At 47.8% G+C, this 13,316-nt stretch overlaps 1 protein-coding gene across 4 annotated transcripts in view; it reads right to left on the reverse strand.

Moving 5' to 3' along the window:
* DACH2 (dachshund family transcription factor 2) overlaps positions 1 to 13,316 on the reverse strand; it is a 316,195-nt gene that overhangs the window by 53,836 nt on the left and 249,043 nt on the right. For all 4 annotated transcript variants that reach the window (XM_083160364.1, XM_083160363.1, XM_083160362.1 and 1 more), the window contains 2 exons: positions 5,883 to 6,018; positions 4,055 to 4,135 (listed from right to left, as the gene is read on the reverse strand). In XM_083160364.1, coding sequence (XP_083016490.1) covers positions 4,055 to 4,135; positions 5,883 to 6,018 — 217 coding nt within the window. The remainder of the gene's footprint in view (positions 1 to 4,054; positions 4,136 to 5,882; positions 6,019 to 13,316) is intronic.

Here is a 13,316-nt window from a genome sequence, read left to right on the forward strand (position 1 = left end):
AAAATTACTTTTTTAAGTTGTTTTAATTAGTTTTGCATTCTGCAGAGTCACGATTCTGATTCGCAGCGCTGAGCGTAGTATCATTTGTCTCCCTTTAGACTCCATCTGGCAACCTTTACCATACAGTAATTGTAATATAAAATAAAAAGTAAATACAAAAAATGACATTGAATCCCCCAGAGAGAAGATCCCCCCCCCCCCCCCCAGATCACACGGATTCCGGTCGCTGTCTCAGGTGTTTTGCACCTGTTTCCGTCTTATTTTCCTTAAACAACCTAATTCGTTTTGGCAATGATTAATTCTTAGGTGACGGGAAGTCTTTGTACCGATCGCGGTAACTGGAGACGTGAAAAACTGGTAATGTGTTAATTTTTCGCAGTATGGATAACGTGGGATTCTGCCAGACAGATCTGCACCTGGCCTCCACCGCCTCACGCTAAGACATAATTATAGGACGTTTGGGATTCCAGACATGATACGGATTTTGCCCGTCCTGATCACATACCCCCTCCCCCGCTTGGTAATATATTGCAACAAATAAATAAATATGGGATTCGCAAGATAAAGTGTTTCCCCCCCAGCCATTACTAGACTTTTTGGTCCCCATGTGCCAGAAAGAGAACCCTTCCCCTCCTCCCCCACTTTTGCGATAGGTACATAAGATGCATGCCCTCATGGGGGAGGGGCATAAGCAGAGAAAGCCCATGTTATGATGCCCCTTCCTACAATCTATATATATGCAAGGAGACTAGCTCAATGAATAGAGTCTGGCTGCAATGCCACAGGCGATGGGTTCGAATCCTGGGTATATGTCAGCATCATGAAAGGACAGGGTGACTGAATAACAAAGAGCTATCAAGTTAAGTGCATGAATGTTGTATAGGTATAGTGATGGAAGGGGTGGGGGAAGGAGACGGGGCGGTCATGAGACACTGGGCCTCAAAGAGGAGGGAATCAAGTGAAAGTCATTTAAACAGAATTGACAAGTGCCTCCTACACTGCAGTGCTATGTGCGCAGCACAGTCCGCACCACCCTAAAAGTGAACACTGATGACAGCCCCCACAGGAGTTTGTTAAGGTTACCCAGGTCCCACACAGGGTGCTGGTAACTGACGCCCTCTGACACTTTACCTGCTCCCAGCAAACTTTACATCTTCCCTACGTGCTGTCGATGGGACCTTAAATCTGTAAGTGACAGCAGAGCGCGGCGATTTATCGCGGTGGGAACTATAAATAATTTTTAGAATCATGATGATATTACTGGAAGCAGATGTGAGGACATATGTTACCCCCATCCGCACAGAGCGCCTGCCTGTCACATGTTATACACGGGGAAGCTTTCACTTTATATAGGTCTTGTTTATCAAGTTGGGGGCTTATGCGTACCTATGTATTTCGGAGAATCTCCTGCTCTCTCGGTCGTTATTTATATTGTCTGATAACGAATTCCCACCGGATCTCTACAAATCTTAACTACAACTCTTACCACCAGACAGACATCAACTAGGCGGAGATAATGGGAGTTGTATATATGGGGAAAAAAAGAGAGACTAGTGGGTAAATTTACTTACATGTGAGTTTTCAGAAGTGAGAAATTTTGCCCATAGCAACCAATCTACTTATTTATCTAGAACCTTCTAGAGCAGGCATGTAGAACCTGCGGTCCTCCAGCGGTTGTGAAAGTACACATCCCAGCATGCTTTGCCATAGTTTACGTATTCCCTAATACCAAACTGTGGCAAGGCATGATGGGACTTGTAGTTTCACAACAGCTGGAGGGCCACAGTTTGGACATGCCTGTTCTAGAGGTTAAAAGCTAGAATCTAATTGGTTCTAAAAACTCACACTTATATGCCAGGAGATATATTTACAAAAGGTCGATTTTGTTTGAAATTTGTTAATCTTTTTTTTGTTGTTTGTTGGTCGATTTTAAAAATAAAATTAAAAATAAATAATAAATTGATCTTAATCGATGTTGGGCCTCCAGGGCTAAACCACACATTTACTGCCAGATTAATATAATATGCATTAGTAAATGTGTGCTCTAACCCAACATCGATTATAAATCGATCTACATCAACCTTTAGTGAATATATCCCTAAGGCTGGGTACACCCTATGGGACCTTACTAAATGTGCACGATAACGTAGTTAATGATGCACATTCCCACAGGTCGTTAACGACCCACCCTCGTGCCCACCCACCCCCAGGCCGGTCGGCTGATCATGCAGTCAAAGCAGATGCATGGTCGCCGTGAGGGACCTGGTGATGTCACTCAATGATATTGTTCAGAGTGTTTGTCCCGTGGAACCGTCCTTGTATTTGTATCAGTGGTGCCACATATCATATAGTGTGTGCCCAGTGATTCCAAGTGTCAAGGTGCCCACACACTAGAAAGATCTGCGATCGTAAGATGTGCGCATAAATTAGCCTTGAAATCTTTTTTCCGTCCTGGACAAAAGATTTCAGGCAAGCGCACATCTTCACCAAAGATTTTTCTTAATGCTGGGTACACACCAGGATGACTAGGGCCCGATCCCCTCAATCTAGATCCAATTCCGACCAATTGGATGTAGATTGTGTGGTGATTGGGCCCTTTTCTGTCCTGGTGTGGACCGATACCGATCCGATGCGCGGTCCCGCAGGTCGGTCAGTCGTTATTCAGATCCTACCCGCTGCAGGTAGGATCTGAATAACGACCATACTGCCGGGTGCGGGTCGCCATTGGATCAGACCCACTCACGGTGCACATCGTGAGCGGGTCGTGCCCCCCCACGTCACCGTGAGTGGGTCGGACGAGACACTGACGACCCGCTCACGATGTGCATCGTGAGCGGGTCGTCGTGGTGTGTACCCTGCATAAGATCCCCTGTGCTATGGATCTTTTGTTAAATCTTCTGATCTTTTGTGCAGCACGAAAGATCAGAAGATTCAGCTAAAGATCCACGGGAGCGCTCATTGGACTAAAATCGGCCGATTTTCGACCGATTATCGGTAAACATCGGACGATATATCGGCAGATTTATCGGCCAATCGGCCCAAAAATCGATCTAGTGTGTGGGCACCTTCAGAAGTTTAGTGATTATGGGGCAGATGTATTAAGACTTAACAAGAGATAAATGCAAGTGTGATAAGGAGAGATAGACGTCCAGCCAATCAGCTCCTTACTGACTTTTTTCAAACTCCGCCTGTAACATGGCAGTTGTGATGTGATTGGCTGGACGTTTATCTCTCCTTATCACCCCTGCATTTATCTCTTGTTACGGCTTATTACATCCGCCCCATTATTACCAATGAACGTAGAACACAGCGCTATTACACACAGTACTGCACTCCCGCTGCATTATAAAGTGGCTGAGTACGCAGAATATTCCTGGAAGACCGTTTGCCCATTTGCCCGGATGCCATCCAACGCGTCTGACGAGATACTGTACAGATTCCGCACACTCTGGAGATTGGCATGTAGAGAATGTCGCGCACATCACATGTTACATTGCTGACGCGTCTGCACCGTGTCAAGATTGCCATTTGCAAAAGCAAAGGCTAATCGCATTCTTTGGCATCGCAGGGACAAGTCAATATTCCTGTGCATTGCATAACAATGTCCCTTATCACGGGGCCGGCTGCATCGCCTCAGATAGCCAGCTTTCACCTTGAACGTTATCTCATTTCCAAACTACACACAATGCCAGATTCCAGCCTACGGAGTACTCACATATCATTAAACAAATCAAAGAACAGAGTGTGTGTGTGTGTGTGTATATACATATACACACACACACATATATATATCATGTTCTGTTAATATTATTCCTTATCTGCATAGTAACACAACAATCACTGTGACATCACTCAGCGATGACGTCGTCACCAACAGTGGCTGGACAGTTTTCATCAGCATGGCGCAGCTACGAGCTGTGCTGTATACAGATTCCTCTGTAGGAATACATACAGTATAAGGGGATTGGGGGTCCGCAGACACCTGTGCGGACCTGGACATGCTAGTGGATAATAATAATAATAATAGAAGTATGGAGCTGAAGGCGTCTCTTACCTTTATCTTTTGACATCTTCTTTATACTGGTTTCAGTATCTTGTTCAGGGATATCTCCGTCTCTGGAGTTGGGTAACATGCCTGGGTACAAAGAACAGCGTCACTGAGCAGGTAATGAGAGCATTATATCACCCCTACTGCTAATAGTCACTCAGAGGAATGGAGGGTGAAAAGCATGTAAGGGCAAGGAGTGAGTAAGGGCAATGAAGAATGGAAGGCAAAAAGCGAGTAAGGGCAATGAAGTATGGAGGGTGAGGACCAAATTAGGGCATTAAAGAATGGAGGAAGAGGAGCGAGTAAGGGCAATGAAGAATGGAGGGGTAAGGAGCAAGTAAGGGCAATAAAGAATGGAGGGTGAGGAGCGAGTAAGGACAATGAAGAATGGAGGGTGAGGAGCGAGTAAGGACAATGAAGAATGGAGGGCGAGGAGGGAGTAAGGGCAATGAAAGGAGGGTGAGGAAAGAGTAACGAGAGTTAGCAGAAAGGGTTGAAAGAAGAGAGTAAGGAAAAAGGAATGCTGGAGATGACAAAGGGGAGAAGAGGAAGGAAGACCATATATTATAGTGTAAGGCATAAGTGAGAGGAGGGTGGGAAGGGAGCAAGTACAGAGAGAGAGGAGGGTGGGAAGGGAGCAAGTACAGAGAGAGAGGAGGGTGGGAAGGGAGCAAGTACAGAGAGAGAGGAGGGTGGGAAGGGAGCAAGTACAGAGAGAGTGGAGGGTGGGAAGGGAGCAAGTACAGAGAGAGTGGAGGGTGGGAAGGGAGCAAGTACAGAGAGAGAGGAGAGTGGGAAGGGAGCAAGTACAGAGAGAGAGAGAGGAGGGTGGGAAGGGAGCAAGTACAGAGAGAGAGGAGGGTGGGAAAGGGAGCAAGTACAGAGAGAGAGGAGAGTGGGAAGGGAGCAAGTACAGAGAGAGTGGAGGGTGGGAAGGGAGCAAGTACAGAGAGAGAGGAGAGTGGGAAGGGAGCAAGTACAGAGAGAGAGAGGAGGGTGGGAAGGGAGCAAGTACAGAGAGAGAGGAGGGTGGGAAGGGAGTAAGTACAGAGAGAGGGGAGGGTGGGAAGGGAGCAAGTACAGAGAGAGGAGGGTGGTAAGGGAGTAAGTACAGAGAAAGTAGGGTGGTAAGGAGGGTGGGAAGGGAGCAAGTACAGAGAGAGAGAGAGGAGGGTGGTAAGGGAGTAAGTTTAGAGAGAGAGGAGGGTGGGAAGGGAGAAAGTACAGATAGAGAGAGGAGGGTGGGAAGAGAGCAAGTACTGAGAGAGAGAGAGAGAGAGAGAGAGAGAGAATGGCGGGAAGGCCGTAATAATGGGTGAAGATGAACTAAAGGCACTGATAAAGCTATTATAAGGTCAGTGAGCAGGAATAACGTAGGTAAGAGCAGTTAGAGGGTTAGTGAGGGAGGAGGAGAGACAAGAGAGTGAGCATGAAGGATGTGAGGTGAAATAACAGGTGATTTAGAGTAAGGGCAATGAGGAAGGACAAGGAGTGATGCACAGATGGGGTAATGAGGTAATAAATGAATTAGGAGACAATAGAAAGTATTGGGAGGAAGGGAGTGATGGCAGGGGTTGGGGTAAGGTGGAATGCAGATGGGGTATGGTGGGTACACAGCTGGTGAGAGTCTGCCACGTATGACCTGCACCATCAGCACCAGTCACTAATATCAGTGAACCTGAGACTTGATAACATACAATCGCTGCTCTACAGAGAACATCTACTAACGTCATCCGTGTAGCTCCAGTGCCTGACGTGTGCACTGTAGCAGTGTAAGGCCACACGGATAACACGCCAACATGATCACACTACTCCAGCTGCGGAGGCTACTCACCGACTCGGTCAGCGATGTTGTCCAGTTGTGAGGGCGAGCTGGACACGCTACTGCTCTGATGCGAGGAGGCATGGCTGCCTGGCCGCTGGGGGTCCTCTATGGATGGGGATGGTGAAGGACTGCCCTGGATCCTTTCCTGGAGAAAGACAAATACCTGTCAGAACATGGTGCAACGAGGAACACAGGTACCAGCATGCTGTGGCCTTGAGGAGTGATACATTGTCATTGATCTCTATCCGGATCTCATTGATGATTGGTTGTCTATACAACTGGTCCCACTTGGGTGCAGTCTGCACATCTATACTGGTGACTGGATTCCTTCATCCATGGCTATTATCTACCCCCATGTGTGATGGGGTCCGGTTCCCAGCCTTGAAGTTGATCCTTCTGAAGGCCTTGGAATGGTATGTACTTAAGTTACCAATGTACAAAATACCGACAGTTACAAAACATTGATAATTGAAATATCAACAATCACCGGAAAAAAACCCACTTTGTATAGGCAACAATACGCGAGAGGCAAAATCAGTGTATAATGCATTTATTACACTAGATGGGACAGCCTGGACGGTGGCATGGTGCCCTCTCCTGGGATTGGGCCGGTATAAGGCGTACAGATGAGGACGGCATCCTATTGTGTTCTGGTCACTTCTCAATGTGACGGTGCCTCGGTGTAGTGTCCGTGCTGGGGACGGGGGCATTTTATACCGGAAACCAGGTTTCTCATTTAACAACTACCCTGAATTCCCTGCTGCTACTCAGTCCTATATAGGGGAACCTGTGAATTACCAAAAATGGCACCATTCAGATGGGAACCGGAGCGGGAAAATACACTGTTCAGTGTAACCCAGATACCATACTGCAGCACTATTAAAAATTATCTCCTATCTCTGACACGTCTGTAGGACTGTGGGCCTAATTCAGACCTGATAGCAGGGCAATTTTTTTTCTCAAAATGGGCAAAACTACACTGCGCTGCAGGTGGGGCAGATGTAACATGTGCAGACAGTGTTAGATTTGGGTGGGCAGTGTTCATGCTGAAATCTAAATTTCAGTGTAATAGTAAAGCAGTCAGTATTTACCCTGCACCCAAATCTAACTCTCTGCACATTTTACATCTGCCCCACCTACAGTGCAGCATGATTTTGCCCAATTTGAGAACAGATTTGCTCTGCGATCAGGTCTGAATTAGGCCCAGTGTTATGTGGAACGTGATACAGGTCAAAACTGCTCAGTCGGCAGTGATTTAAGCTGCTGTGACATCACCGGCCCTGATCCTTTAGATCAGTGGTTCTCAACCTCGGTCCTGAGGACCAGGATTGGGAACCATTGCTGTAGATGCTGCAGACATACAGAATCACAGTGTTAATGTCTGCAAGGCTGTCAGTCACTCTGTGTCTGCTACAGGAGCACCCCTCACTGACGGGCTCCGAGGGGGGGGGGGGGGGGGGGATAGCGGTGGTCACAGCTATACTAGATACTACAGCCAAATCGGACTGACATAAAGCAGAAACCCCATATGGCAATGGGTAACACATCTGTCTGCCATTACTGTGGCCATAAAAGATGACCCTGGTGACATACACCCCCCCCCCCAAGCCTAGAGGAGAGATAGACCAATCAGCGTCTCAATCAGACTGTGAGATAAATGACAGGAGCTGATTGGCTGCCAAGGTTTGATATATCTCCCCCTTATAGTCACTGACTGAGTGAACTCTTTCCGAAAGAGGAAAGGAAATACAGAACAATACAATAAAGTTATTGTTGTGCATTACAGGATATGAAGTGTGTCACACACAGTCACACTCACACACTGTCACAATCAATCACACAGTGTCACACACAGTCACACTCACGCACGGTCACAATCAATCACACACAGTCACACACACACGCACTGTCACAATCAATCACGCACTGTCACAATCAATCACACAGCGCCACACAGTCACAATCAGGCACACCGTCACAATCAGTCACATTCACACACAGTCACAATCAGTCACACACCGTCACACACACAGTCACAATCAGTCACACACCGTCACACACACACACAGTCACACTGTCAAAATCAGTCACACAGTCACACTCACACACAGTCACACTCACACACCGTCACAATCAGTCACACACCGTCACAATCAGTCACACACCGTCACACTCACACACTGTCACACACCATCACAATCACACACTGTCACAATCAGTCACACACCGTCACAATCAGTCACACACCGTCACACTCACACACTGTCACACACCATCACAATCACACACTGTCACAATCAGTCACACACCATCACACTCACACACTGTCACAATCAGTCACACACCATCACAATCACACACTGTCACAATCAGTCACACACCATCACACTCACACACTGTCACAATCAGTCACAATCAGGCTGTGTCAGAGTAAACACACCACACCTTAGGGCACACTACAAAAGCATTAATATAAAGGGCCTCATTCTCAGCTGGACGCGGGTGGAAATGCGCACGGATGTCGCTGACCGTAATAAGTCGGCGGCTGTGCATGCGCCATCTCTTGTGGGTGTCATGGGTGCATATTGTTGTGATCAGATATTACTGATAAGATCTATGGCCATAAAAACAACATGGCGGTACGGGCTTCTAGGCGTTAACACAATGGGTTTCCATGTGCAGGTGGGGCAGGAAAGACGCACTGATGGTGTGGGCTGCAGCATACAGGCGGGGTGGGCTTATAGACGCATCTCCAACCAAGCCTCCATACGTGCTCCGTCCTGTCCTCCCCAGTCTGACAACTTTCCTCCCCTCTGATTGCCACCTCTCATTCCATAATCCAAGATTTCTCTTGTGCTGCCCCCGCCATTGGAATGTTCTCCCTCGTTCCGTCAGACTATCCCCAGAATGCATTTCCACCTTCTTGCACCCTCTAACTTTCCCTCTCCTGCCCTAAGTTCCCCCATACGCTGATGCCCCCTTATGTCTTCCATTTGTCTGTGTGGGATTGCATTGTAGGTTTGGTCCTTCACAGATCATGTCCCTTCCCATATCTGCAACTGTCCTTTCTCTGTACAAAACAGCGAGAGGCAGAATGACACGGGACAGCGGTTGGTCGTCCCCATCCCTTGTATCCCCCTGTTTCAGCGGACTACGTCCCCTCTTCCTGCGCCGGCTGCGGTCTCAGACTCCGGGCTGGATATCTGCCATGCAGCATGCAATTATCTGTAATGGCCGCGTGAATGAACAACTAGGGAGAGTTTGCCAACTGTTTTTTCACAAACGCGGCTAAACAAACCAAATGACAGTATATTAACCCTCGGAAATCACATCAACGCCAATGTATGCAATCTTTAAATGGGAGTTATTCAAGCAAATAAAATATTATTGATTGGAGATGGCCGCGGGTTTAGACCTCGCTGCGCACTTATCCGTCTGGTCTTCATTTAAGAGATTCCTCATAATCTGACCCCGCAGCCGCGCTTTCCACAGAAGAAGATGGATAACCGCGTAAATGCTAATTAATTTAACTCCCAGCAGTACATAAACATCTTCAAATGAATGAAGATAAACTTGTACATTAACTAACACACTCCGAATTCTAGATCGTGCGTTACAACTGCCACATAAAACTCCGCAGGAAAACGCGCACGGCGGCTGAAAGCCTTTCTGTACCACAAATGCAGCCGCGCACAGAGCGTGGGGGGCTCCTGCCACAGGCCAAGAGCATTGGGGGACACCTGCCACAGGCCAAGAGCATTGGGGGGGCACCAGCCACAGGCCAAGAGCATCGGGGGCACCTGCCACAGGCCAAGAGCGTCGGGGGGCACCTGCCACAGGCCAAGAGCGTCGGGGGGCACCTGCCACAGGCCAAGAGCATTGGGGGGGGGGGGGGGTGTTAAACCTGCCACAGGCCAAGAGTGTCGGGGTTGCACATGCCACAGGCCAAGAGTGTCAGGGGGAACTCCTGCCACAGGCCAAGAGCGTGGGTGGCACCTGCCACAGGCCAAGAGAGTAGGGGGGAAAACCTGCCACAGGCCAAGAGCAACGGAGGCACCTGCCACAGCCCAAGAGCGTCAGGGACACCTGCCATAGGCCAAGAGCATAGGGGGACACCTGCCACAGGCCAAGAGCGTGGGGGCACCTGCCGCAGGCCAAGAGCGTCTGGAACATCTACCAGAGGACAAAAGCATGGGGGGCCCTTGCCCCAGGCCAAGAGCATCAGGGGACACCCGCCAGAGGCCATAAGCATCGGGTGACACCTGCTAGAGGCCAAGAGCGTCGTGGAACACCTGACACAGGCCATGAGCATTGGGGGCACCTGCTAGAGGCACCGAGTGTCCGGGGAGCCTGCGGGAGAACTTGATCCATAGATTAAAGGTAAGGAAACGGTTACAATATACACAAATTTGTGAATTTACATTTACTTTAAAGCAACAAGATACCAGTGTCTACCACCTATACGCCCCTGCACTGATAGCATCTAATACATAGGAGCCTGCACTTCGCTCATCTGGCGGTGCAATACTCCCCTGCGAACAGGTGGAGAACGCCGCCCCCTGCAGATGTTTGCGCTGGGACATACTGTATAACTGTCCCCCCCCCTTCCCTGACAGCACAGAGCACGTATATCTCAGCCCTGTGATCAGTATGCCGCTACTTAGTGACAATACCCCGCTTCATTAGGCAGCTACTGTACTGGCTCAGCCTAGTTACAAGTTCATCTATTTTATTACAAATGAGAACAAAAGTCTTCATGTCCCCGGCACTTGCCAGACACAGGGTTAACGGGATTTGCAGCTAATCAATGAGGACATTTGTATCAGAAAATGACAAAGTCTGAAAATGTCGCCGTTCCTCTGCCTTTATTTGCCATTTGTGCCTTTTACGGCCCTGTTTCACTCGATATACTTTATATTCCCTGCTAATGCCAGATTCTCCGCGGACGCTGCCGCAGCCAATGGGATTTTTAGGGCCAATAGTGGAGTTATGCTTTCAGAAGAAAAATATTTTTGTGGGGGGTGAATGGCCGCTATTAACTATTTGTGCAAAAATCAGCTAAAATACATTTCCGTACGGTTACTGGCTTAGGGATGTGTACTACAGCAGCACGCACACAAGGACCTGGTACAGAGCTTAACGTACTGTGCGTCTGCAGAGCGGATCTGGATTTGGGCTGTGCGGGTTCCAGTACGAGGGATGCAGAGGTGGAACGGGGCAGAGGGTGTCTGAAGGTGGGTGGTAAAACCTGGAGCACAGTAGGGGAAGGTGTAGGGTTGGCCCTAATTTTATGATTTTATGACTATGACCCCCTCCCCACACATGTATTAGTCAGGCCTCATGAATACTAGTCCAGACACACGGATACTAGCCCGGCCTCATAAGAACTAGTTAGGCTTCACATGTATTGGTCTGAACATTAGTTGTAAATCCAGAATATTTTTATACCAAATTGGGGTACACTTGCAATGGTGCTTTTCCTTCGTCAGTTTTGCTGCACAATGAAATCTGAATGGGCTCACGAGCAGCACCCAACTCAAACAATGGGTGATAAAATGGAGAGTGATAAACCACCAGCCAATCAGCTCCTGCCTGACATTTTTCAAAGACGAGCTGATTGGCTGGCTGTTTATCACTCTCCATTTTATCATCTTTGAAGCTTAGTGCATCTGGCCCTATATGAGGCCCAGTCCCCGATCCGGCAGCCAATCAGAAAGGGCCTCTTATCTGGTCACCCAAACTGTTGAAACAAGAGGAGTCTGATCCGAGGGCTGATGTGGAAGCCGGAGGTAAGCGATCATTGCGTTATAGTGCGAGGTGTTGGGACGGCGAGATATTTGAAACTGTAATTACTCTTGGAAATGTTAATCTTTTAATTAGCTCCAGGAGGAGTAAATGGCATTTCACAGTGGAAGCGGTTTCCGAATGTTTATAAAGAGTCTGCAAATGTAATTCATTCATCTGTCGAGATGCGACGCGTATAATTGATAGTTTTCCTCGGCACTGTCAGTCTGACTAGTGCAATGTGGGAGGAAGGAATATCAGGGGAGCCCCCCGCCCCTTATAAATGCTGCAGCAGGTCTCACAGAAGGGGGGCACGTACGTACAATGACAAACAGAGGAGAAGACAACTTTTAAAATACCCCATACATACAGTATGTGGAGTTTGCATGTTCTCCCTGTGTTTGGGGTGAGTGAGGAAGCCAGAGTACCCGGGAAATGCTGACAATTAGTGTGTGTGCTCCTATTATTATTATGTCGGACTTAGTGGACCAATGTATTTCCTCCGCGGATGTGTCCAAATCGCAGTTGAGGTGCATGGGAGAAATGTTCTGAAGATCTAGCAGGCGTTCCTGCAGTGCCGGGGTGGTGGCTAAGTGGTTGCACAGGGACGGACACACGGCTGTACCCCAGGGAACGGCTTTGTAGAGGCATTTGCATAAAGTCTCAGTTGTGCAACTGTCAAAACACGCAGATATGGCATAATTGTCTACCCCCTGGATCCTGCGGGAGAATCCCATTTGAAGCTCTTATCTCCCGCTGTCCTGCATTATAAATAAAATCTCCTGATCTCCTGATCCGTTCGATTCTTCACTGCAGCCAGGGTCCGTCAAGGAATTTCTGGGCAAGGTAAGAAATGTGCTGAAGTCACTAGCAGCTTATCAGCCTCTGTCGTCAATTCTCAGCAAAACCTTGTTGAACCCCCGGCAGTAAAGAATAAACCTTGTGATATGTGTCTACTTATCTCAGCATCTGCTGCTAGTGTGTGAGACTGGGGGGATATTTTATTAGTAATCTTTAGTTAAACACACAAAACCGATTATGCAAAACATTTTAAAATTAGAGGTATTTTTTTTAAAACCATGAAATTATAATTAAAGTAAGAATTGGCAAAAGGTCGAATTGCATTTGCAATTTATTGCAGAGGGATCACATTTAGGAAATGTCCCCTAAACAGAGATGACATCAGCACCAAACAAGCAAAAATTTGGATCAAGGATGACATGACTTTGTATGTCTTCATTGCTCGGTGATAAAACATTTCTATATCCTTTCCTTAGAAACAAATGTGCCCACAGCTCAGCGTACCGCTACCTTTTTGGCTAACAATGCTACAAAAGAGAAGCACTGTAAGAAGAATTGTTGCTGGAAGTGTCCAGAAAGTCATCTGAACATGGGAAACATTAACTAGTCGGTATTCCGACAGTTCATCAAGCGGTTTCTTTGTGTTTGGGCTGAAGCCGACGAAATAGTCGCTCAGTTACGCAGCTGAGTCTCCAGCAAGGGAGGAGGTGGCAGGCCCTGGATGGCGTAAAGTCCTCACAGCGTTAATACCAGCTGCTGGCACTTACACCACATCCTGGCAACTATTTTCTATCAAAACATTAATTTGCAGATGCTCCGCTGAACGAGTATCGGCGATAATCAGTAATGGGAGCTGGG

Source organism: Crinia signifera, chromosome 9 (assembly GCF_055691185.1).
Source record: "Crinia signifera chromosome 9, ASM5569118v1, whole genome shotgun sequence".
In the NCBI taxonomy this organism is placed as follows: domain Eukaryota; kingdom Metazoa; phylum Chordata; class Amphibia; order Anura; family Myobatrachidae; genus Crinia; species Crinia signifera.